General features: G+C 33.7%; 3 protein-coding genes across 8 annotated transcripts; 2 read left to right on the forward strand and 1 right to left on the reverse strand.

The window, feature by feature from the left end:
- Positions 1 to 435: 435 nt before the first annotated feature.
- LOC112792106 (uncharacterized) lies at positions 436 to 2317 on the forward strand. Its single transcript, XM_025835195.2, has 5 exons — positions 436 to 842; positions 975 to 1111; positions 1222 to 1311; positions 1440 to 1598; positions 2010 to 2317. The coding sequence occupies exons 1-5, from the start codon at positions 626 to 628 to the stop codon at positions 2082 to 2084; spliced, it is 678 nt and encodes a 225-aa protein (XP_025690980.1). The 5' UTR covers positions 436 to 625; the 3' UTR covers positions 2085 to 2317.
- A 2754-nt stretch (positions 2318 to 5071) lies between these two features.
- On the forward strand, positions 5072 to 12739 carry LOC112792107 (uncharacterized). 5 transcript variants are annotated; one of them, XR_011870049.1, is made up of 11 exons: positions 5072 to 6170; positions 6347 to 6589; positions 6829 to 6975; positions 7215 to 8548; positions 9583 to 9656; positions 9938 to 10016; positions 10138 to 10257; positions 10889 to 10995; positions 11339 to 11497; positions 11738 to 11895; positions 12102 to 12739. XR_011870049.1 is itself a non-coding variant. In XM_025835196.3 (10 exons), exons 1-10 carry the CDS (start codon positions 5472 to 5474, stop codon positions 12336 to 12338), a joined length of 3198 nt encoding a protein of 1065 aa, XP_025690981.1. In that variant the 5' UTR covers positions 5072 to 5471; the 3' UTR covers positions 12339 to 12739. The 5 variants fall into 5 exon arrangements, 1 of the variants encoding a protein (XP_025690981.1); XR_003197350.3 differs by having other exon boundaries at positions 10899 to 10995; positions 12102 to 12535; XR_003197349.3 differs by lacking the exon at positions 11339 to 11497 and having other exon boundaries at positions 10899 to 10995.
- Positions 12740 to 14521: 1782 nt separating this feature from the next.
- LOC112792108 (TPR repeat-containing thioredoxin TDX) lies at positions 14522 to 17990 on the reverse strand. Of its 2 annotated transcripts, XM_072212815.1 has the most exons (11): positions 17645 to 17990; positions 17509 to 17542; positions 17335 to 17424; positions 17160 to 17247; positions 16986 to 17066; positions 16792 to 16856; positions 16504 to 16644; positions 16297 to 16410; positions 15868 to 15898; positions 14979 to 15313; positions 14522 to 14804 (listed from the first exon to the last, which is right to left on the reverse strand). In XM_072212815.1, exons 1-10 carry the CDS (start codon positions 17752 to 17754, stop codon positions 14979 to 14981), a joined length of 1089 nt encoding a protein of 362 aa, XP_072068916.1. In that variant the 5' UTR covers positions 17755 to 17990; the 3' UTR covers positions 14522 to 14804. The 2 variants fall into 2 exon arrangements, with proteins under 2 accessions (XP_072068916.1, XP_025690984.1); XM_025835199.3 differs by having other exon boundaries at positions 14522 to 15313.
- Positions 17991 to 18630: the final 640 nt, after the last annotated feature.

The following is an 18630-nucleotide window of genomic DNA, read 5'->3' on the forward strand; positions in this document are numbered from 1 at the left end:
AGCGTTTGAATAATTCAAGGACATTTTTGGTAGTTAACCCAAAATTTATTGTATGTTCGGAGGACAAATAAACACTCTTGTTTTGTCTTATTTATGTCAATTTAATGTTAATTTTTATTTTAGGATTTAAGATTTAGTATTTTAAACTTTATGATTTAGAATTTAGAATTTTATTTTATTAATATATTAGATTCAAATTAAAAAAATTATAAATTTATAATACTAATATAAAATCATTAATTAATAAATATTAATTTTTTGAGAACAAGAGTACATTTAGTTTGTGTTTTTATCTTTTTAGATATTTTTTGTTTTTAAAATTAAAAAAAATAAAATTAACATTTCTATTTCCATTTCTTATTTTTTAACAAAAATTAAAAAATAAAAAATAAAAAATATTAAAAATAAAAACAAGACCCAGACCAAATAAACCCTGGGTAAATTCTCCCATGAAAGGCAAGGTGTAGCCACTAGCGACACGTGTGCAAGAGAAGGAGGCAGAGGAATTTGCAACGCGGTTGGACAAGCAACACATTACACCATACAAATCAGGGCTATCTAGCCTCATATCTCAAGTGTCATCTCATTAAAATATCAATTCTAATCTCATTTCGCAATTGGCACTATGACTCCATTCACAGGCTTATCCCTCCCTCCCAGGCTAGCTGTTTCAAACTCTTACTACTATTCTATGATGGCCCCTTCTACTCCTCCAATTGGAATTAGATTCGGAATCGGATATGCAAATTTCACCCTTCCACTCCAAGGATGCCCAATCCCCTCCTTTCTGCGTCTGCCTGCTTCTTCTTTGCCAACCCCTTCAAGCTTCAACACAGGGACAGGTCAGCCACTTCAATTACCTCCTACTCAGTACTCAACTATTTATTATTCCTTCTATTTCAGATTTTCAGTCCTCTTGTTCTTGTTACTTGTAATGCATATCTGACCCTCAGGTTCTTTTTCTTCCGGAACAGTGCTCCCCCGTTCCACAACCCTAAATGCAAAGACGCTTACATCATTCACAGCGAAACGTAACAGATTCTCTATCCGTACAATTAAAAATAGTTCTTCAGACCCTACTAGCACTCCCTCTCCCTCTCCTCAAGCACAGGCATGTATCACTATCACTCCATCATTTTTGTCAAGTATGTACTATTTGAAGGAATCAAGGAAGTAAGTAATGATGTGTGCTCACTTTAACTATATTTTTGGATGTTACAGAAGATACCATTTGGATATACAAGGAAAGATGTTCTCTTAATTGGACTGGGAGTTACTTTCCTTGGCATTGCCTTAAAAGCTGGATTAGAGGTACCTTGGTTTCAGTTATTGGATTATACTTCCCCTCTTGTTTTAACATACCATGAGATATGGATTTTCTATAGGCATTCATTTAGGCACTGGGATTAACCTTGGAGTTGCAATTTCTTTTTTGGCAGTTTGTTGGAGTTGATCCACTACAAGCAGGAAACGTGGTTCAACTGGTGCTAGTTCTGGGCCTCACAGTTGGATGGATCTCAACATATATATTCAGAGTTTCAAACAAGGAAATGACATATGCTCAACAACTGCGTGACTATGAAAGCAAAGTGATGGAGGTAACATAATAATATTAACAAGGTTGCTTCTATTGTATAGAATTTAGCCTTAGCCAAGTGTGATAGTTGGTCATGTGGCATTACACACTAAATATTACTTTTACTTTTGTCATTTGTACTTGAAGCCTGAGAGTTTGAGACACATGTTGATATCCAAAAAAGATAAAGGTCTATTAGTCAGAAATATTTTTCCATACATACGTCTTAATTTGTAATTTAGGACAGAATCGTCGTTAATCACATTGTTCCTCAACATGACATGCCTCGGAATACTGTTTTCCCAATTTTATTGAGTTATTGTATATTATTGGTTATTATGTTGTGAACAGATTTATTAGTATCACTTAATTACTACCTTACTTTAGGAGATTAGTATATGGAATTTTTTACAAATTAATTTTGAATGTGCAGAAACGGTTAGAGTCCCTAACAGAAGCAGAGCTAGAGGCTCTGCTTGAGGAAATTGAGGAAGAGAAGAGACGCTAAGTTTGTGGGAAGCAGGTAACTTGTTTGTATATATAATAATCTGAAATCTTACCACTGTAACTGTAAATGAAACAGAATATTCCAGTCTATATGGTCCCAGTTGATTAGTTCAGTTCAGGAAAAAAAAGGTTAGACAACTTGTTAAAATCAGTGTTCCTTGCCATTGAAGAAAAAACAGATGAAGCAGAGAAGAGCTCGAGATAGAGTCTATAAAAAAAAATGGATTGTTACAACGAGGACTTCTCTTACTTTCTAACTCCTTTCATGCTCTCTCTCTCTCTCTCTATATATATATATATATATATATATAACTGACTGAGGTGCTAATCTTATGCCAAGCATTGGTTGTAGTAAGGTCATTGACATTTAGGATGCCTTTGGAGGAAAGGCTGAGATTGAGAAACATAGACCGGAAGATAAAAACCGAAACTAAACTAAATATTTGTATTATATTTGGTATAAAAGGTATAGAAAAGTTATATCTTAATATTTTATTTGATTCAAGATAAATATGAATATGAAATAAGAATATTTACTTAATTATTTTCAAGTATAAAAAAATGTTAAAATTTCAGTTTTTGTGTTCTAAAATTTCCGTTCTTTGTGTTTTCGGTTTTTAGAAATATTAAAAGGATTAAAATTTTGTGTTTCGAGACTGAAATTTTAATTTTAGTTTTTAGCTATTAAATACAATACTAAGTCTTAGTATTTTGAAAACAAACACTACCTTAAATATTTCTTAACTACCTCGTTCAAAGTGAAGCTGTGCCTCCCATCTCTCAGTATTTGCATATTTCTCTCTTTCGCTGAGTGCACTTTTATTCCTCATTCTGGAAAACTCGGAGAGTGCGAGTGCATGTTTCTGTTGAGGTAAACCTCAAAATTATGATGACACTGGGAAATGCCTGCTCACCAGCGCTACTAAATTGAAATACCCAATTGTTATTTGACTGTAAACCAAAATGATTGGTTAGACATGCAGCATGCGCATGTATGTACAAGAGCCATTCACGTGCTGGTGCAGCTTGCACTAGATTCATGAGTCTCTTGTCCATTTTTTCATTGCGTTTGCATATACACAGCAGAACCATTCACGTGCAGGTCTGAGCGTAGGGTGAACTTTTAAAACAAAGAAATAAACAAAATCAGAAGAGAACGTTGCATAACAGATTTAGCCGTTCTATAACAAGATTAACAAAATTTCTCAATGGTACATAATCAACAGAATTTATCATTTTTGTCTAATATTTGACCAATAAAAATATTTTTATTCTAAATTCTAAATTTTATTTTTTAATAATATAAAAATAGAATATTGTCCTAAAATATTTATTAATATTGATAAAAATATCAGCCTCTTAATATTTCTCATATATATATATATGTTTAAAACATTGTTATTTAAAAAAATAAAATAAAATAAAATATTTTATACTATTATTGTATCAAAATTAATTTTTTATAAAAAATGTTAAAAAATGTTAGCAGTGGTATTACTATTAACCTCGTGAGAGATAGAGTTGGGGAAGGATTCGTTGTGGGGAAAAGAGACTCCATTCTTTTTAAGTATCATCTGATTTACTATTAAAATAGAAATTGATACATATTTAATAATTAAAAAGTTAAGTTAATTATAAAAACTAAATACATTTATGAATTTAGTCTGTCTTTCTTTAGCCTTCTTTCTCTTTTCTCAGTTAACACATTTATGAATGCATGCCAATATTTTATTATCCGATTCGTATCAGTATACACAACGAAGATTCCATGGGAAAAAAAAAAAAGCAAAGTGATTCAATAAAATTGATCAAGAATATAAGTAACTATAAAAGAATTACCAATTTTTTGTTTTGTCATTATATTCCAATTTGTTATTAGAATATAGAAGAGAGTCACAATACCCGAGTAAGATTGCAAATTTTACTAGTGCGGAAAATAAATGTTCTAATAGAGTTGATAAATAATAAATCTTAATTATATTTGAACACCAAAATTCTACACTTTTAACACAGCCCTATCTGAAAATCATTCATTCACTATATTAAGTATAAAACAAATATATAATTAAAAAAGAATTGGTTTAACACGTTGAAGCAACATTTTAAAAGAGAAGGAGTACATAGAAATTAGGTCATGTTTGTTTTGAGATACTAAGACATAGATTGGAAGACTGAGACTCGAAAATTGGTATTAAAATTTTTATTTTTGTCTCTAAAATTTCAATATTTCAGTACTTTCAAAAAATAAAAAGATAGAAAACTAAAATTTCTAGAGATAAAAACAAAAATTTTAATAATATTTTACACCTAAAATATTCTCATTTTAATTAATTAATTTTAATTTTATTTTTTGTACAAATTAAATTAAAATTTTATTCTTATTTTAATTTTTATCTCTAATTTTACACCAAATAAAATATTAAAATCTATTTTAATTTTTATTTCTTAATTTTTGTCTCTCAATTTTAATTTTTTATTGTTGTTTCTCTACCAAATACTATCTTACATAGATGAATTATGGAATGATCATAGTTACGGATGAGAGAAGAGAAGATAATAGAAATAAAAGAGATATATAAAAATGACAATCATTTCAAGAAATTTGGTCTAACTTAAAATGTTAAAAGGGATAGAATTACAGATCCTTTCCTGAATCCTGATAGATTTCCGTATACGATATAACTTCGCTTTGATTAAATTAAACAGCTTAAGACAGACTAGCGAAACAAAGGCATCAAGATGTACGCCACGTGTCCTAGTAATCCCGCAGGAGACCTCTTTCCCTCTTTTGAAAATTAGACTTACGCCTGTTGTGTTGTTTAGCAATTTGCTAAACCCTCAATCATTAGTTCATTAGAATTATAATTTTTTAAATTTAATTTTTTAAAAATATTATTTATATATTAAAATTAATTATTAAAATTAATATTTAATATATTTATGTATAAATATATATAATTTAATTTATTTTTAATATATATTTATATTAATTTTGAGATAATATTTTGAATCGATTTTATTACAACAAAAATAGAAAAAAAAAAGTCACCATCTCAATTCTCAAACGCTTCTCTTCATCCGTACCCATGGCCGTTTCTGTTTCGCCCATCCCTCCCAAACCACCTTTCTCTAGCTTTCTACTCTGAATTCGTTCGCTTCCTCGATATTCTCTCCTTCATTTTCTTTCTTCATCCTCTGGTTATTCTCAAGTAGAAGCTCTTCTTCTTCTGCTGCTGCTGCTGCTGCAGCAGTTGTAGGTGCATAAATCATACATGATACGCCTTTCTCTCGTGTCTGTATTGAGTTGACGCGGCGGTTCTTTTCATGAAGACGGAAGCTTGCTTTTGTCGGTAGAAACCCTAATTAGAGCGCGAAAGGGGGGAATCAGATGGCGATTGTGACGGGAGATCGGTACCTGGAGAAGTTGGTGAAGTTCGTGGAGGAGCACGCAGGGCCGCTGATCGAGGGGACGGTGGTACTGAAGCTGAACCCGGCGGGGTTGCACTACGTGCAGTCGAGGCTGGAGGCACTGCATGAGCTGGAGAGCATGCTGGCGGGGGCACCGGTGGACTACCTTAGGGCATACGTCTCGGACCTGGGGGATCACCGCGCCCTCGAGCAGCTCCGACGGATCCTCCGCCTGCTGACCTCCCTCAAGGTGGTCTCTGTGCTCCCTTCCCCCATCAGGGACCCCACTCCCTTGTCCTTCCTCCCCTTTGGCCGCTTGAAAGTTCTTGAGCTCAGGGGCTGCGACCTCTCGACCTCCGCCGCCAGAGCCTTGCTCGACCTCCGCCACACTCTCGAGAAGATCATTTGTCACAATTCCACCGATGCTCTCCGCCATGTCTTTGCTAGCAGGATCACTGAAATCAAGGACTCTCCCCAGTGGAACCGCCTCTCCTTTGTCTCCTGCGCTTGCAATGCCTTGGTTCTCATGGACGAGTCTCTGCAGCTTCTTCCTGCTGTTGAAACGCTTGACCTTAGCAGGAACAAGTTTGCCAAGGTAGACAATCTTCATAAGTGTGCCAAATTGAAACATTTGGACCTTGGCTTCAATCATCTCAGATCATTTGCTCCCTTCACCCAGGTACCTATATGGTTGATTATGCCAGCTGGTTGTGGTAACCAGTCACTTAGAAACACTTAAATGCTATAAAAGGAAACTATTTGCCGGAACAATTTTAATGTCCTTTGTTTTAATTGTGTTCGTCTTTTACGAACTAGCTCTTGGACCCCATGTGCCAATTGTGTTGGATCATGCAGGTATCCTGTCATATTGTTAAACTAGTTTTGAGGAACAATGCTCTCACTACTTTGTCTGGGATTGAGAAGTTGAGGTCACTTGAAGCACTTGATGTTTCCTACAATATTATTTCAAAGTTTTCAGAGCTTGAGTTCCTTGCTGGCCTTCCAAATCTCCAAAGCTTGTGGTTGGAAGGAAATCCTTTATGCTGTGCTCGATGGTATAGAGCACAAGTTTTTAGCATCTTCGTCTGCGCAGAAAAGGTTTAAGTTAATGTTATTTGCTTTTACACACTCACACATGCGGTGTATCTACTTGTGGCTTTGTAGAGTATACTCTTACTTGAGATGTTGATTGTCCTGTTGGCTTATTCTTGTTGTTTAATTGTATTTTTGTTTTTCTTTTCCCTGAGGTCATTTTCAGACATCATTTAATTCGTTCTTGCTTTTAGTTGTTTCCCCCCACCTTTCTAAACTTACATTTTTCTTCCTGTGCCAATCAGTTAAAATTAGATGACAAGGAAATGAGCACTGAAGATTTTTGGAAGAGACAAATAATTATTGCCAGTATGCATAAGCAACCTGCCAGCTTTGGGATCTATGTGCCTGCAAAGGATGAGTCTACAGTGGAAGCGGGCAATAATAGAAGGGTATGTAATAGGTGAAATTGGATGTGTATTTGTATAAATGATACCTGTTGCACGTTGGTTTTTTTGCTAACTTCTGAAATTGAACCTATTGCATTTCTGAAAATTGAACTTCAGAATAGATGCTAATTTTATCTGGATTATTTTCTATTGCATTGTTGAAAAATCTGCCAATTTCATTTTTTTTATCTATTTGGAGATAAACATTGTGTTATTATGTTTTATTGTTTTCCCCCAAGCAGAGGAAGGTCATTCGTCTAGCCAGTATTAAGAATGAAGAAGTGATGACTAGCTCATGTTCGGATGAGGAATCTGCATCATGTGGGAATGAAATTCTAAATAGAGAGGAGCCTGATTTATCTAATGATGAAGCTGAAGTGGTGGATTTGATAAACAAAGTTGAGCATATGAAGAAAGAGCGTTCTATTCTTTGGTTGCGAGAATTCAAAGAATGGATGGATATTGCTTGTGATAAATCGGTGGGAACTAGCAAAGAAGCCAGAACTGCTTTGCATCATCAGAAAAAACATTACTTCAGAGACAAGACGAATCAGGAGAAATCTGGGGAAGTCTCGAGATATGCATCAGACTCTGCCCTAGCATCAGGAGATGAAAGTAGCATGAATATTTTGGAATCAGATAATTCTTTTGTAGATATGTGTAGGCAGCAATACTTTGATTATAGAGGTTCACACTTTACTGCTAGTCTTTCTGATTTGGGAGGAGTGGATGTGGATCAACTTAAATCTTATTCACTTGCTGACACTGTTGCTGATCAAAGAGCCTATAGAATGGCCGAAAATGTCAACATATCACCATTGACCACTATTAATGACGTATATGGGTCTCAGTCATCATCTGTATGCCCCTCATCTCCTCCCCATTTTCAAGAAGACCTTTTTCATCGTCGGCAACACATGGAGGAGGAAATTTTGCAGCTTTCCGCAGATTCCTTTTCAGTGGCATCTTCTGACAGTAACACGAGCTGTAGTGAAGTTGATCACAGTGAATTTGAGCCACCAGTTCCTGGGGATGATAATTTGCTAAGCAAAAATTATGTGAATGGGAATGTCAATGGTCATGTTCCCCAAAATCAACCCAAGGACATGTTTTACAACCCAAGCCAGGGAATTCCTCATGCAATAGAAAATGGCATTTCTTTATTTGGTTCTCTAAGTGATGAAAATTCTAAGCAATGTTCAATTAATTTTGCTGCTAGTAGTCACAATGATGCAAATACTTCTTTTGTTAGCGAAGATGCCGATTCATTGACAAGAAAAGTCAAGAAAAAGGTCAAGAAGCGATTTGTGTCAATTTTAGAAGAGAATACAGATGGCAGTGCGTCCCAAGAACAAGAGCAGATTAGTCAAGGACCTATATCAGGAAATTTGAAGAATGAACTGCACACTGATGATTCTTCTGAATTTTCCGTGCATAATTCCCGTGCCCAAGAGAATGATGATTTTATAGTTACATATTTCAATTCGAGTGTTGCTGATTCTGAAGCTAGTGAGATCTGTAGTCATTGCATGCGTTGTAGCTGTGTCATTCAGAGGGAGGCGATTTATATAGAAAGGTAATTATCAGTTCACAAGAATTTAAGCAAATTTGATAAGAAGAGTCAAATGGTTAATAACTTTATCTGACAGTTTTGTTTACTTAGCATAATACTGTATATATATATATATATATATTGTTATTTCTGCAGTAAATTGTTTCTGAGGCTGAGTCAATTATTGTTTATAATCACTTCTTTCGTGTTTAAAATTTCTTATGCTCTTTACCCATGGTGAGCATTAGCTCTGCAAATGTTTATCGTTGTGCATATTTGTAATGACATCTGTTTTCTCTCATAATCTTTCTTATATATATCAATCAATTTTTTCCATTGTTCTAACTGTCAAAGTAACACTGTTTCCTATTGATTGCATTCAATAGTTCTCCATGGAGATTTATATAAATGACACAGTTTCTTTTTCCTTCTTTTTTTATAATAATAATAGTAATAAGCAAGGACAGTACCAAACTAGCCATCTTTTTGAGAGTCTGAATACTTACCCTTTGGTGTAACAAAGAAATGATATTTGCCTTGAGCTTCTATTTTAATTTGAAAGGAGTACTAGAGAATTCTTGTAAATGAGTTTCACATTTTAATAATCATAATCATGTGAAGCAAATCATAATATTTGCAATGGAATAATCAAATACAAATTTCATATATACCTTTTTAAATAAAGTGGAAAATTGTGTGTTGTATTGTTGTCAAATATTTGCAAAAAGCTTTTATTAATCTCTAAATATATAAAAGGATCAAGTAGATAAAAAGTTCAAAACTGTTGTGAAGAATTCTGAAACATATTTCATAGATGATGAATTTCATTTCACAAAATAGTAATGTAAAATGTTTGAGCTGCATTACTTGATTTTATTTCTTTTTCTTTTTTCTCTGTCAAGTTCAGTTCTAGATCCATTGGTAATCACCATAGGAAGCATGAATCTTTCCAAAATAATTATCTGTTTATGTTGTTCTGAACTGATTATTATTATTTGTACTCTAAAAGTTGCACATTCCAGACATGACTTTTGTTATTTATTGTTTTTCCCATGTAGAGAGGTTGCAGTACTGCTGAGCAGTCTTAAGAAGCTCTATGTGCTACTAATCAATGTAGCTTCTGAAGGGTCAGGTAGGCTATGACCTTTTGTTGGCACTTGAACTTCCCCGTATCTATAGTGGATTCTCTTTGCCCAATTTCCCATGATTATCATATTAATTTATGTAAAATGTGGAATTTCTCTTAATGCTTGCCATTTATCATATTTTCACAACCTTCTACTGCAAACAATGGCATTTTCACAACCATATTCACACCTTATAAAAGTTGAACATTCTCACCTGATTGCTGCTTATATATATACACATATATACATATATGTACTAAAAAAGCCTTCTTAAAATGCCATCCAGGAACTTTGAGTGTATTGAGTTGCCACAAGGTAGAAGAAGTTTTTGAAGTGCTTGTTGGGATGGGGCTTCAGCTGTTAAGGTCAGTGCACTCGCATGTTTTTTGAGCTAAAAAAAGTAGCAACTTCTGAATCACCTGGATATGTTTCGACTTTTGAGCCTAAAAACAGCAGCTTTGTATATGTAATCTTTTGGCTTCTCAGGGTGAACTTTGAGGGTGGTGAAACATACCTTTTCGTAACAAGAAACATTGAGAAATCACGAGAGCTATTATGTAACATGCTTGATTCATGTGTTCGAAATGGTAGATGCTCAATAAAAAGGTATACCTATAAAATATTGATTTGAGTGATAGTTTATATATATAATTTCATTTTCTTTAAATGCATGTCTCTATGAAAGTTTATTTTTTATAGAAAAAAAAAAAGAACTTTACCCCGTGAACTATAGGTCGTGTGTACTTTACCCCTAGAATGTTAACAGCGTGTAAATCAACCCAACTTTTTCTTCATTAATAATGGAAAATAAGTGCACTATACCCCAAAAGTAAGTGCATCATTTCATGTGCACTTCAGTGCCCCTTAGCTAAAGAACGATGTGCAACTTAATATGCAATACATTTTTTAACTTGGGTCTGTTAACGATAGATGACAGAAGAGTCAATTTGCATGGTTTTTCAACTTGTTCTATTTCTGTTAACAAATAGAGGAAAGATGAGTCAATTTTTGTGGCTAGGAAATGGTCAGATGGTCGATTTGCACAAGTTCAAAACTCTTGGGGTAAAGTGCATGTAGCCTAAAGTTTTATAGGGTATGGTGCTTTTTCTCCTATTGGTTTTCAAAGTTCAAATAATTTATTACTCTATTTTGTTAGGACCATGTTTATTTTCTTCTTCCATTTTTTTTTCTAATTCGTCCTGTTATAATAGACTGGTTTTGGAAATTTAAATGGCAGTTTGGAGCAGGTTCAGGTTCAGTTGTTTGACAACCTAGTATGTGGTGGTTCAAATGTGAGCATATATCAGTATTCCATGGTGCTTGTCAGTTGTAACAATAGCAGCGGTACACTTCTTTCCAATCATTTTATGTTGCACTTAATTCTTTATACTCAATTTGGAATGAGAATGGCAGACAGTGGTCATATCTGTTTTTGGTGACCCGTAGAAGCCCAGTACCTATGGGGAGGGGGAAGACTGAACTACCGAGTTAACCTCAGTTGGCTGCAATGGTCATTTCCTGTATATTTTTTTTTTTTTTGTCACCAGACTTCTAGATACTTTGTAGCTCTGACTCCTGAAAGATAACATTTTATAAAAACATATCAGAACTAGTTATAAAATCATATTCTTGGAGAAGATTTTTTCCATTAGATGAACCGATGGCCAATCATCCCATGTTAATGCAGGGTCCGGAAAGGACTGCACACAAAGGGTGTAATGTAGGCAGCCAAACCTGATAATTGTATCAGTGGGGAACACAGCTTGAGCCCTTGAACTTGAGGTCACACGGAGACAACTCATCCGTTGCTCCAAAGCTTTCCATCATGTTTTCAGTGATACTAAATGTATAATAGGATTTTAAAAACTTCCAGTGCTGTATCTATAGCAAATGTCCTTTCTACACTATGCAGCAAAACCCTTATTATTAGCTCTATATCCACTTAGTCATAATTGTTTCAAAGACTATCTTGTACTATTTAACTGTAGTAGGGTTGAAAACATGGAATTAATAATTGCAATGATTTATATATTTTTTAAATTAAATATTAATTTACAAAAATAAAGTTTTCGTTTTCAACTTACAGAGAAATCATGGGTCTCGAGATCGCTCTTTGTGATTAAAGGTTATGTGCTTTTATGCATTGAAGATGTTAAGCAGCTGTTCTCATTGTCATCAGATTCTTCCGTGTCTCCCTATTTCAGAGTTGAATCTTGTTGCTCCATTTCTGACATTACAAAAGTGGTAAGCTTCCTGAGAGTTTTGAACATCTTACGTCATTGCAAATTTGCAATACCTCACCAGTCATCACAATACATAATACTTAGCCATCTTCCTAGATAGAGAAACTACTGTGGACAACACAAAGTTTCCCATTAAATAAGTCTAAGCCTTCCCTTTTCTTGTGTACCTAAAATTCATTGCGTAGTTTATTCTGTAACACTTAACAGGTCATTGAGGTTGGCGAGAGCTGTGTGACTTTGGTTCTGACGTATCCAGCGGCAGAATTCCGACCGTCTACCCAAATGAACCTTGAAGCTGTCAACCGGGGAAACTCTGCTCTAGGACCGCTTAAATTGAAGCTTAAGTGGTTCTGCAAAGATAACCTTCTGAAGTTTGTGTCATTGTTGAAGGCAATCCATGCAGAAAAAATGGTCTGTCCGTTGGTAGTAAGATGTACATCATAAATCTATTTTGCTCTTTGTTAGTTTACATTCATTTCATTCATTCGATTTGGGTTTTCATATTCCTTTTTGGCTTGATCGGTGTGATGAGTTTATGCTTTCTTTTATTCTTTGATTGATATCCACGTAGTGGTGGTTCTTTTCCAATGTATAGAATTGTACAGTAGTCTTCACAGAAATGATGTTGTAGTTTCTTTCTATGTAGATTGTCTTAAAGGGAATTTTGTTGATTCAATAGAATATTACTAGACATAATGGGCAAATGGCCAATCCCCATGGTTACATTTTCCCCTCTGCTTTTGAGCCTGCCAGCATGGGGTATTCTGCCAGGAAATGGAGACCCTGCTGGCTGCTAGGCTTACCAAGAAATGGATCATCAATGAAATAATCGATTGAATGCGGCAGATCCTTAATGATAGCTTTTAAACATTTGTTAGACAAGCGGCATTTTATGTGAAGCTTTACACTTGCAGCCTTACTAAACAAATTAAATCTTTTAAGGTAATGTCTAGAATGGTTCCTGAATTTTTGAACGTGAATCAAAATAGTTTTTCACTTTTATAAATGACCAAATAAGTCTTTAAATTTACTTTGGTGAATTTCTGTTGGTTTCTAATCAAACTTTTGTTAGTACAATGCTATCTTAGACTTTTAAATGCCAATACCAAATACGACTTTTTAACATGATCAAATTTAAAATGGTATTTCAAATTAGTTAATTGGATTTAATTTAGTCCTTTCTCTAAATTATAGCATCATCTTCAGCTTTTCTTCTTTTCTCACTGCAAGAGTTTGTTTGTTTGTTTTGGTGATTTTTGGTCCGCGTAGTATCTTACATGATCATTGAAGTGAAAGTGTGAATACCTTGTTGCCAGAAGAGAGTTCAATAATGGATAGATTATTTAACTTGTTACGAGTTTAGTGAGGGACACATTCATTGGTGTTCTCTTAAGTTGCTTTTGGTTCTGAGAATAGAATAAGACAAGACACTCAAAACATGATACAAATGACAAAAAAATAAAAATTAGTATTTTGCTATTTTGTTTGGTAATGAAGTGAAAATAAGATAGAACAAATATTAAAAGTCTAATTGATCTTTATTTTTTTCTTCACACAAAATTTAAAATAAAAAAAATATTATAAAAATTTGATAGTAATAATAAAAAAAATTAAAAAACAAGTTGTCTCTGGGTCCTTTTTATCAGAAATGACATAAAATACATTAATTCATCCAAGACACTATCTTTATCTATATCCTACTTGCTAAACATAATTTATATCCTTATGTCTATATCTTAATATCCCGTCTTATAAACAAATGCAGCCTTATGGGTCTTATATGAATTCATATATCACACAACATAAAAACACAAACCGAGTCAAAGATGATGTTACTGTAATTTTTTGGTATTAGGATCTTATATTAGAAAAAAAACTAAATTGAGTCTAGTCAACCAATTTAAGACATCGTTTTGATCATACTAATGTAGTGTTCATATCAATTTACCGTTGGGATGTTATGTTAGCACTTAACAATTCGACTGTACTAATGAAAATTTGGGTTAGAAACTATCAGAGGTTCACAAAAGTAAATTTCAGGGACTTATTTAGTCATCTATGAAAGTAAAGGACTATTTTAATTCATGTTCAAAATTTTAAGAACTATTTTGCATATTACCTCAACTTTGTTTTTGAAATATCATTTAAGTTTAATTTGGTAAATTTTTTTTAAGAAATACTTATAAGTTCCTTAAATCAAAATAACTATATACTTGTACTTGTAGTTTTAAAAAAATGGAGATGCTTTTGAATTTTGAAACCATCTAAAATATAACTTTTTAAAGTTAGACTTGTATTATCAAAATTAAAAAATTTAATATATCTTAATATATTAATTAATTTTTAAATTTAACTCTTACATTTGTCCATTATAATTTTTTTAAATTTAAACAATTCTTATACCAAACACAATTATTATTACTTATATTTATTAAAAATCATTTTTAATTTTATTTACTAAACATAAATACTACTACTACTAAAAAACTCTAAAAAATTAGGTTTTATAAGTTTACTTTATCAAACCAAGCTGCAGTGGACTTTGTCATTCTCTTTCTCCGTTTCTTTCTTCTCTCTTTTAAGCCGTCTTCAGCCCAAAAACTTAAAGATCAAAATAAAAAGAAACCTTTTTCGGGATAATCTTTTACTTTCTACTTATTAGATGTAATAATAGCCTTGTCCAAGAAAAAAAAAAAAAAAAGACGTAATAACAGCTGGATGGAATCCCAGCCTACTTATCAGCAGGGAAGAGAGACAAAACACAAGTTGCCTCCTAAGTCCTAATGAAGTACTGAAGCTTCAGCTAGCTAGAGTTCCAATTTCCAAAGGAAGGAATAAATTCAGGTGAAACTGATCCTCAATGTTCCAGATAAGTCATCATCTTTTGTTTCTCCACCAGTCATCACGAATCTAAAATCAACAGTAATATTTTTTACACTCAATAGTCAATAAGACCGGAAACTCAAGCCATGACAAACTCCATTAATCTTTGGCTATGTTAGCACTATGAACATATACGCAAAAGCAACATCAATGAAATTCATTTTATTGCAAGTTCTAACAAGGTCCTTATTAGCTACTCACTTAAAGAGGGCTGGCATGTTGTGCAATCTTCCTTTCAAGTGCATTGTTGTCAGCCCCCACCACACTATCAACCTCTCTGCCGTTTTTTATAAAGAAAAATGTAGGAACACTGGCGACATTCCAACGTGCAGCAACATCTGCTGCCTCATCTATGTCAACTTTTAGAAAAACAACTTTTGGGTACTTCCCTGCCAAGTTTGTATAAACAGGGGAAATAAATCGACAGGGGCCACACCATGCTGCAGTAAAATACAGTATTGCCAGGCGAGATGTCTTTGATGCAGCATTCAACTTCTTTTCCAATTCAATAGCTGAGTGAATACCAATGACTTGCCCTGTCAAAAGCCGCAAAACATAATGTGTCATTTAATTAAAAAAGTTCACCCTCTTCTCCGTTTAAATTCCAATGGCTGGAGGGATACCTTGACCTCAAAGATCAAAATTTAACTTAAATATATCAGAGGTAAAAGAAGAAAATAAATAGCCTGTTGGTCGGTCCAATGTACTTTTGACCAAGAACCTCCTCACCTTTTGGTGAAAATATACTGGAAACACCTTGAACAGCATGCTAGCGGTTAACCAAACAGACTTATAGACAATTTACATTGTAGTTCTAAGTAAATCGTTAAAATAAAAAATTAGTTATACAAAATCTGTCATGGAGCCATTCCCATCATCATGAAAGTACCATTTTGGCAAATACTATCCGAGAAGGATTCCAAGGCTGTAATGTAGGTGTGTAGACATACTGATGCAATATGCAGATTAAAACTGTCAAGTTTTATTATCAGAACCGCAGGTAAAGTATGCAGGAAAGCGATCAGACAAGTAAAACAAAAAATTTTGGGAATTTTAATAACATCAAGTAGATGGAAGTATAGAGACATACCATCTTTCAGAGCAGACAATGCTTCCTGAACCTGTAGAAAAAGTCCAACAGGGAATTTCAGCAGAAAGACCAAACGACATAACAATTACAATAAAATTATAAATCCGGAAATTATGAGTTGATTGAATATTATGTTACATCTCAACTTTAGAGTAACCTAGACAAAGTAAATCTACTTTAACCTTGTAGATAATGCTGCAAGACAAAGGAAAATTGTTGAGAGATTAAAACAGAGCTGGACTACCCAACAAAAAAATTATCAGCTGAAATGTCATTTCTAGAAAAGGAAAAATGCCCAAGACATAATTAAGAAGATTGATGATAATGTGCTGCTTAAATGTTTTGGTACAAAAGATGTGTCGCCCAGCAATGCCTAACTATCAAGAGACTACCCAATGATGGAAGCGTTATGCTACACAATACACTCACTTGAGCTTCAGCTGCTTCTTGTTTTTTGAGTTCTGCTCTTTTCTCCTCCTTATGCTTTCGTAACCGTTCATATTTTCTCCTATGGTCCTCAATTTTGCGAACATTAGGTTCAACCTGTCTAACCGAGAGATATAATTTTAAAAATTCAAAAAAAAAAAGAGAAAATCATTTTGAAGGTTGGTCTACCGAACATGGTGTTCAAATTACCTTTTTAAGTGCCATACCAATGTCTTCATCATAATCTAACTTTGAAGCAACATGAAGATCACTTGCTGCTTCTTCCCAGAGTCCCAGCATGGCCCTTGCCATGCCTCGAACTTTATATCCTTTGGCTGAGTCTTGATTAATCTGGAACAGACGAGATACCTCTGAGAACACACATACATATTTGTGCAAAAATTCTTTTAAGACCGTGCTCTATGAGCAAGAAGCTATGACTAAATCAAATCAACTTATATACTAGGCCAATTACTAAACTACAAAATTAATAATAACCTTCAGTGCAGTGTCAGCATCACGGACAGCAGCATTTGGTTTCTTCAATTTCAATAAGACACTAGCTGAAAACAAGAAATCCAATAAGTGATGCAAACAGTGAACAAATAAAGCCTTGGAAAGATAATGGAATGAATTTGTGAAAAGGTATCTCGTTCTGGAAGCTGTGTGTATGGGAGAGTAAGAGTATGTACCTCTGGTAGCATAGAGTATGGCTGAATGTGGGTTTAGCAATATAGCTTCTGTTAGTTGCTCAACTGCTTGATCCAACTTATCTGGAAAAGCGCCATTGAAAATGAAGAACAGGATTTAAAGTAAGTAGAAGAAATAAAACAAAAGAAGACCAGAGAGAGAGAGAGAGAGCATGCTTTGTGATATATAATCAATGGCCCTTGATTTTGCTAGTTGTGCAGCATCGATCATGTCTGGTGTTACTTGAGCGGAAGGGTCGCCCATCTGCCTCATTTAATGATAGAAAGTATAAATATTAGTTGAGTTGCAGAGGAGATAAAGGGAGACATAGATGAGATAAGCACAGAGCACCTTTAGAGGAGGATCATTATCGGGTTCAACAAGATCAGAATCATCGAGGTCTATGTCAGATTCGACTATGTCATCAACATCAACTGGTTCCTGCATACATGGTTGGTAGAGGTAGAACACAACAGAAGCATAGCAGAGCAGAGAGATTCAGAGAAGAAGAGAGGAGAGGCTCACCGTTTTGGGATTCGGGGGGATGCGAGCACCCAGGCTGCGTAATGCAGAGTTCATACATTCATTCTTAGAGATAGAGAGAGTGAAGCATACATACATACATACATACATACATACATACATACATACATACGCATACCTGAGAAGATAAGACTTGAAGAAGGAAAGAGAAGGGTCGTGGATGAATGAAGGATTGGACTTGCATGCCTCTATCAATTGCCTCAGCTCTAGTATCTTCCCGCTTTCCATAATCTCTCTCGATACACAAACTCCAAAATCAATGATCAGTCAATCACTCAATCAACGAAATTAGGGTTCAATTTTTCAACTACACTGCCTCCTGTGCCCTGTCCAAAAAATATACACCGACTTCCCTCATTGGCCAATGCAACAGCACCAGTCACCACTCTACATTCTAAAAGGAAAGTCAGCAATGTGTATTAATAAATATTTTTTTTATTAAAAATAAAAAGATTGAAATTCGTAATTTCTTTCATACTGAGTACGAAGTATATTATTTGAGTTCTAATTTATTAGCGTGTATTAATAAATATTACTGTTTTGCAATCTGTGAAAAGTTATTATTTATTAATATGGTATTTAACTATTTAGAGCATTCGTTGCAAAATTAATTATCACATTCTTCTCGTCAGTATACTTAGGGCACTTATTAAACTTATTTATAAGTAAAAATAAAAAATAAATGCATTATAAAAAACTTCGCTTTTATTTATTAATTGTGTGTAAAATAATAAAAATAAAATTAATTGCCATGACAAATTGTTTAATAACTTCATTAAGATACTGAAATCAGTTGAGAACATAAATATATTTTATAAGAAAAAATATAAGTAAACAATGAATTTAGTGAACAATACAATTATGTATAGTTTTATTTACGATTTTTGTAATTTTCATAGGGGTATAGTATGTTTTTTATTTTATTTGACCAATTTTAAAGTTTATTGTTCACATTGTTTACGAAAATCATTGACTACTGAATAAAACTGTTTTTATAAATATATATAATAAAAAATATTTTAAAGGAAAAAATTATACAACAATCTTTTTTCATATTTCCATTATAAATTTGAATCCTCTAAATTTTTAATTTTCATTTTAGAA

The sequence above is a fragment of the Arachis hypogaea genome, chromosome 13 (assembly GCF_003086295.3).
Source record: "Arachis hypogaea cultivar Tifrunner chromosome 13, arahy.Tifrunner.gnm2.J5K5, whole genome shotgun sequence".
NCBI lineage: Eukaryota > Viridiplantae > Streptophyta > Magnoliopsida > Fabales > Fabaceae > Arachis > Arachis hypogaea.

What these genes read in the sequence shown, in the direction of transcription:
- LOC112792106 (XM_025835195.2), top strand. Translation starts at nt 626, where the DNA reads ATGACTCCATTCACAGGCTTATCCCTCCCTCCCAGGCTAGCTGTTTCA. An exon ending in AAGCTTCAACACAGGGACAG is followed by an intron (nt 843 to 974) that starts GTCAGCCACTTC and finishes CTTCCGGAACAG; the next exon opens with TGCTCCCCCGTTCCACAACC. An exon ending in CCTTAAAAGCTGGATTAGAG is followed by an intron (nt 1,312 to 1,439) that starts GTACCTTGGTTT and finishes CTTTTTTGGCAG; the next exon opens with TTTGTTGGAGTTGATCCACT.
- LOC112792107 (XM_025835196.3), top strand. Translation starts at nt 5,472, where the DNA reads ATGGCGATTGTGACGGGAGATCGGTACCTGGAGAAGTTGGTGAAGTTC. An exon ending in ATGGGGCTTCAGCTGTTAAG is followed by an intron (nt 10,017 to 10,137) that starts GTCAGTGCACTC and finishes TTGGCTTCTCAG; the next exon opens with GGTGAACTTTGAGGGTGGTG. An exon ending in CAGTTGTAACAATAGCAGCG is followed by an intron (nt 10,996 to 11,737) that starts GTACACTTCTTT and finishes TTCAACTTACAG; the next exon opens with AGAAATCATGGGTCTCGAGA.
- LOC112792108 (XM_072212815.1), bottom strand. Translation starts at nt 17,754, where the DNA reads ATGGAAAGCGGGAAGATACTAGAGCTGAGGCAATTGATAGAGGCATGC. An exon ending in ATAATGATCCTCCTCTAAAG is followed by an intron (nt 17,248 to 17,334) that starts GTGCTCTGTGCT and finishes TAAATGAGGCAG; the next exon opens with ATGGGCGACCCTTCCGCTCA. An exon ending in AAGAAGCAGCTGAAGCTCAA is followed by an intron (nt 15,899 to 16,296) that starts GTGAGTGTATTG and finishes CTTTTTCTACAG; the next exon opens with GTTCAGGAAGCATTGTCTGC.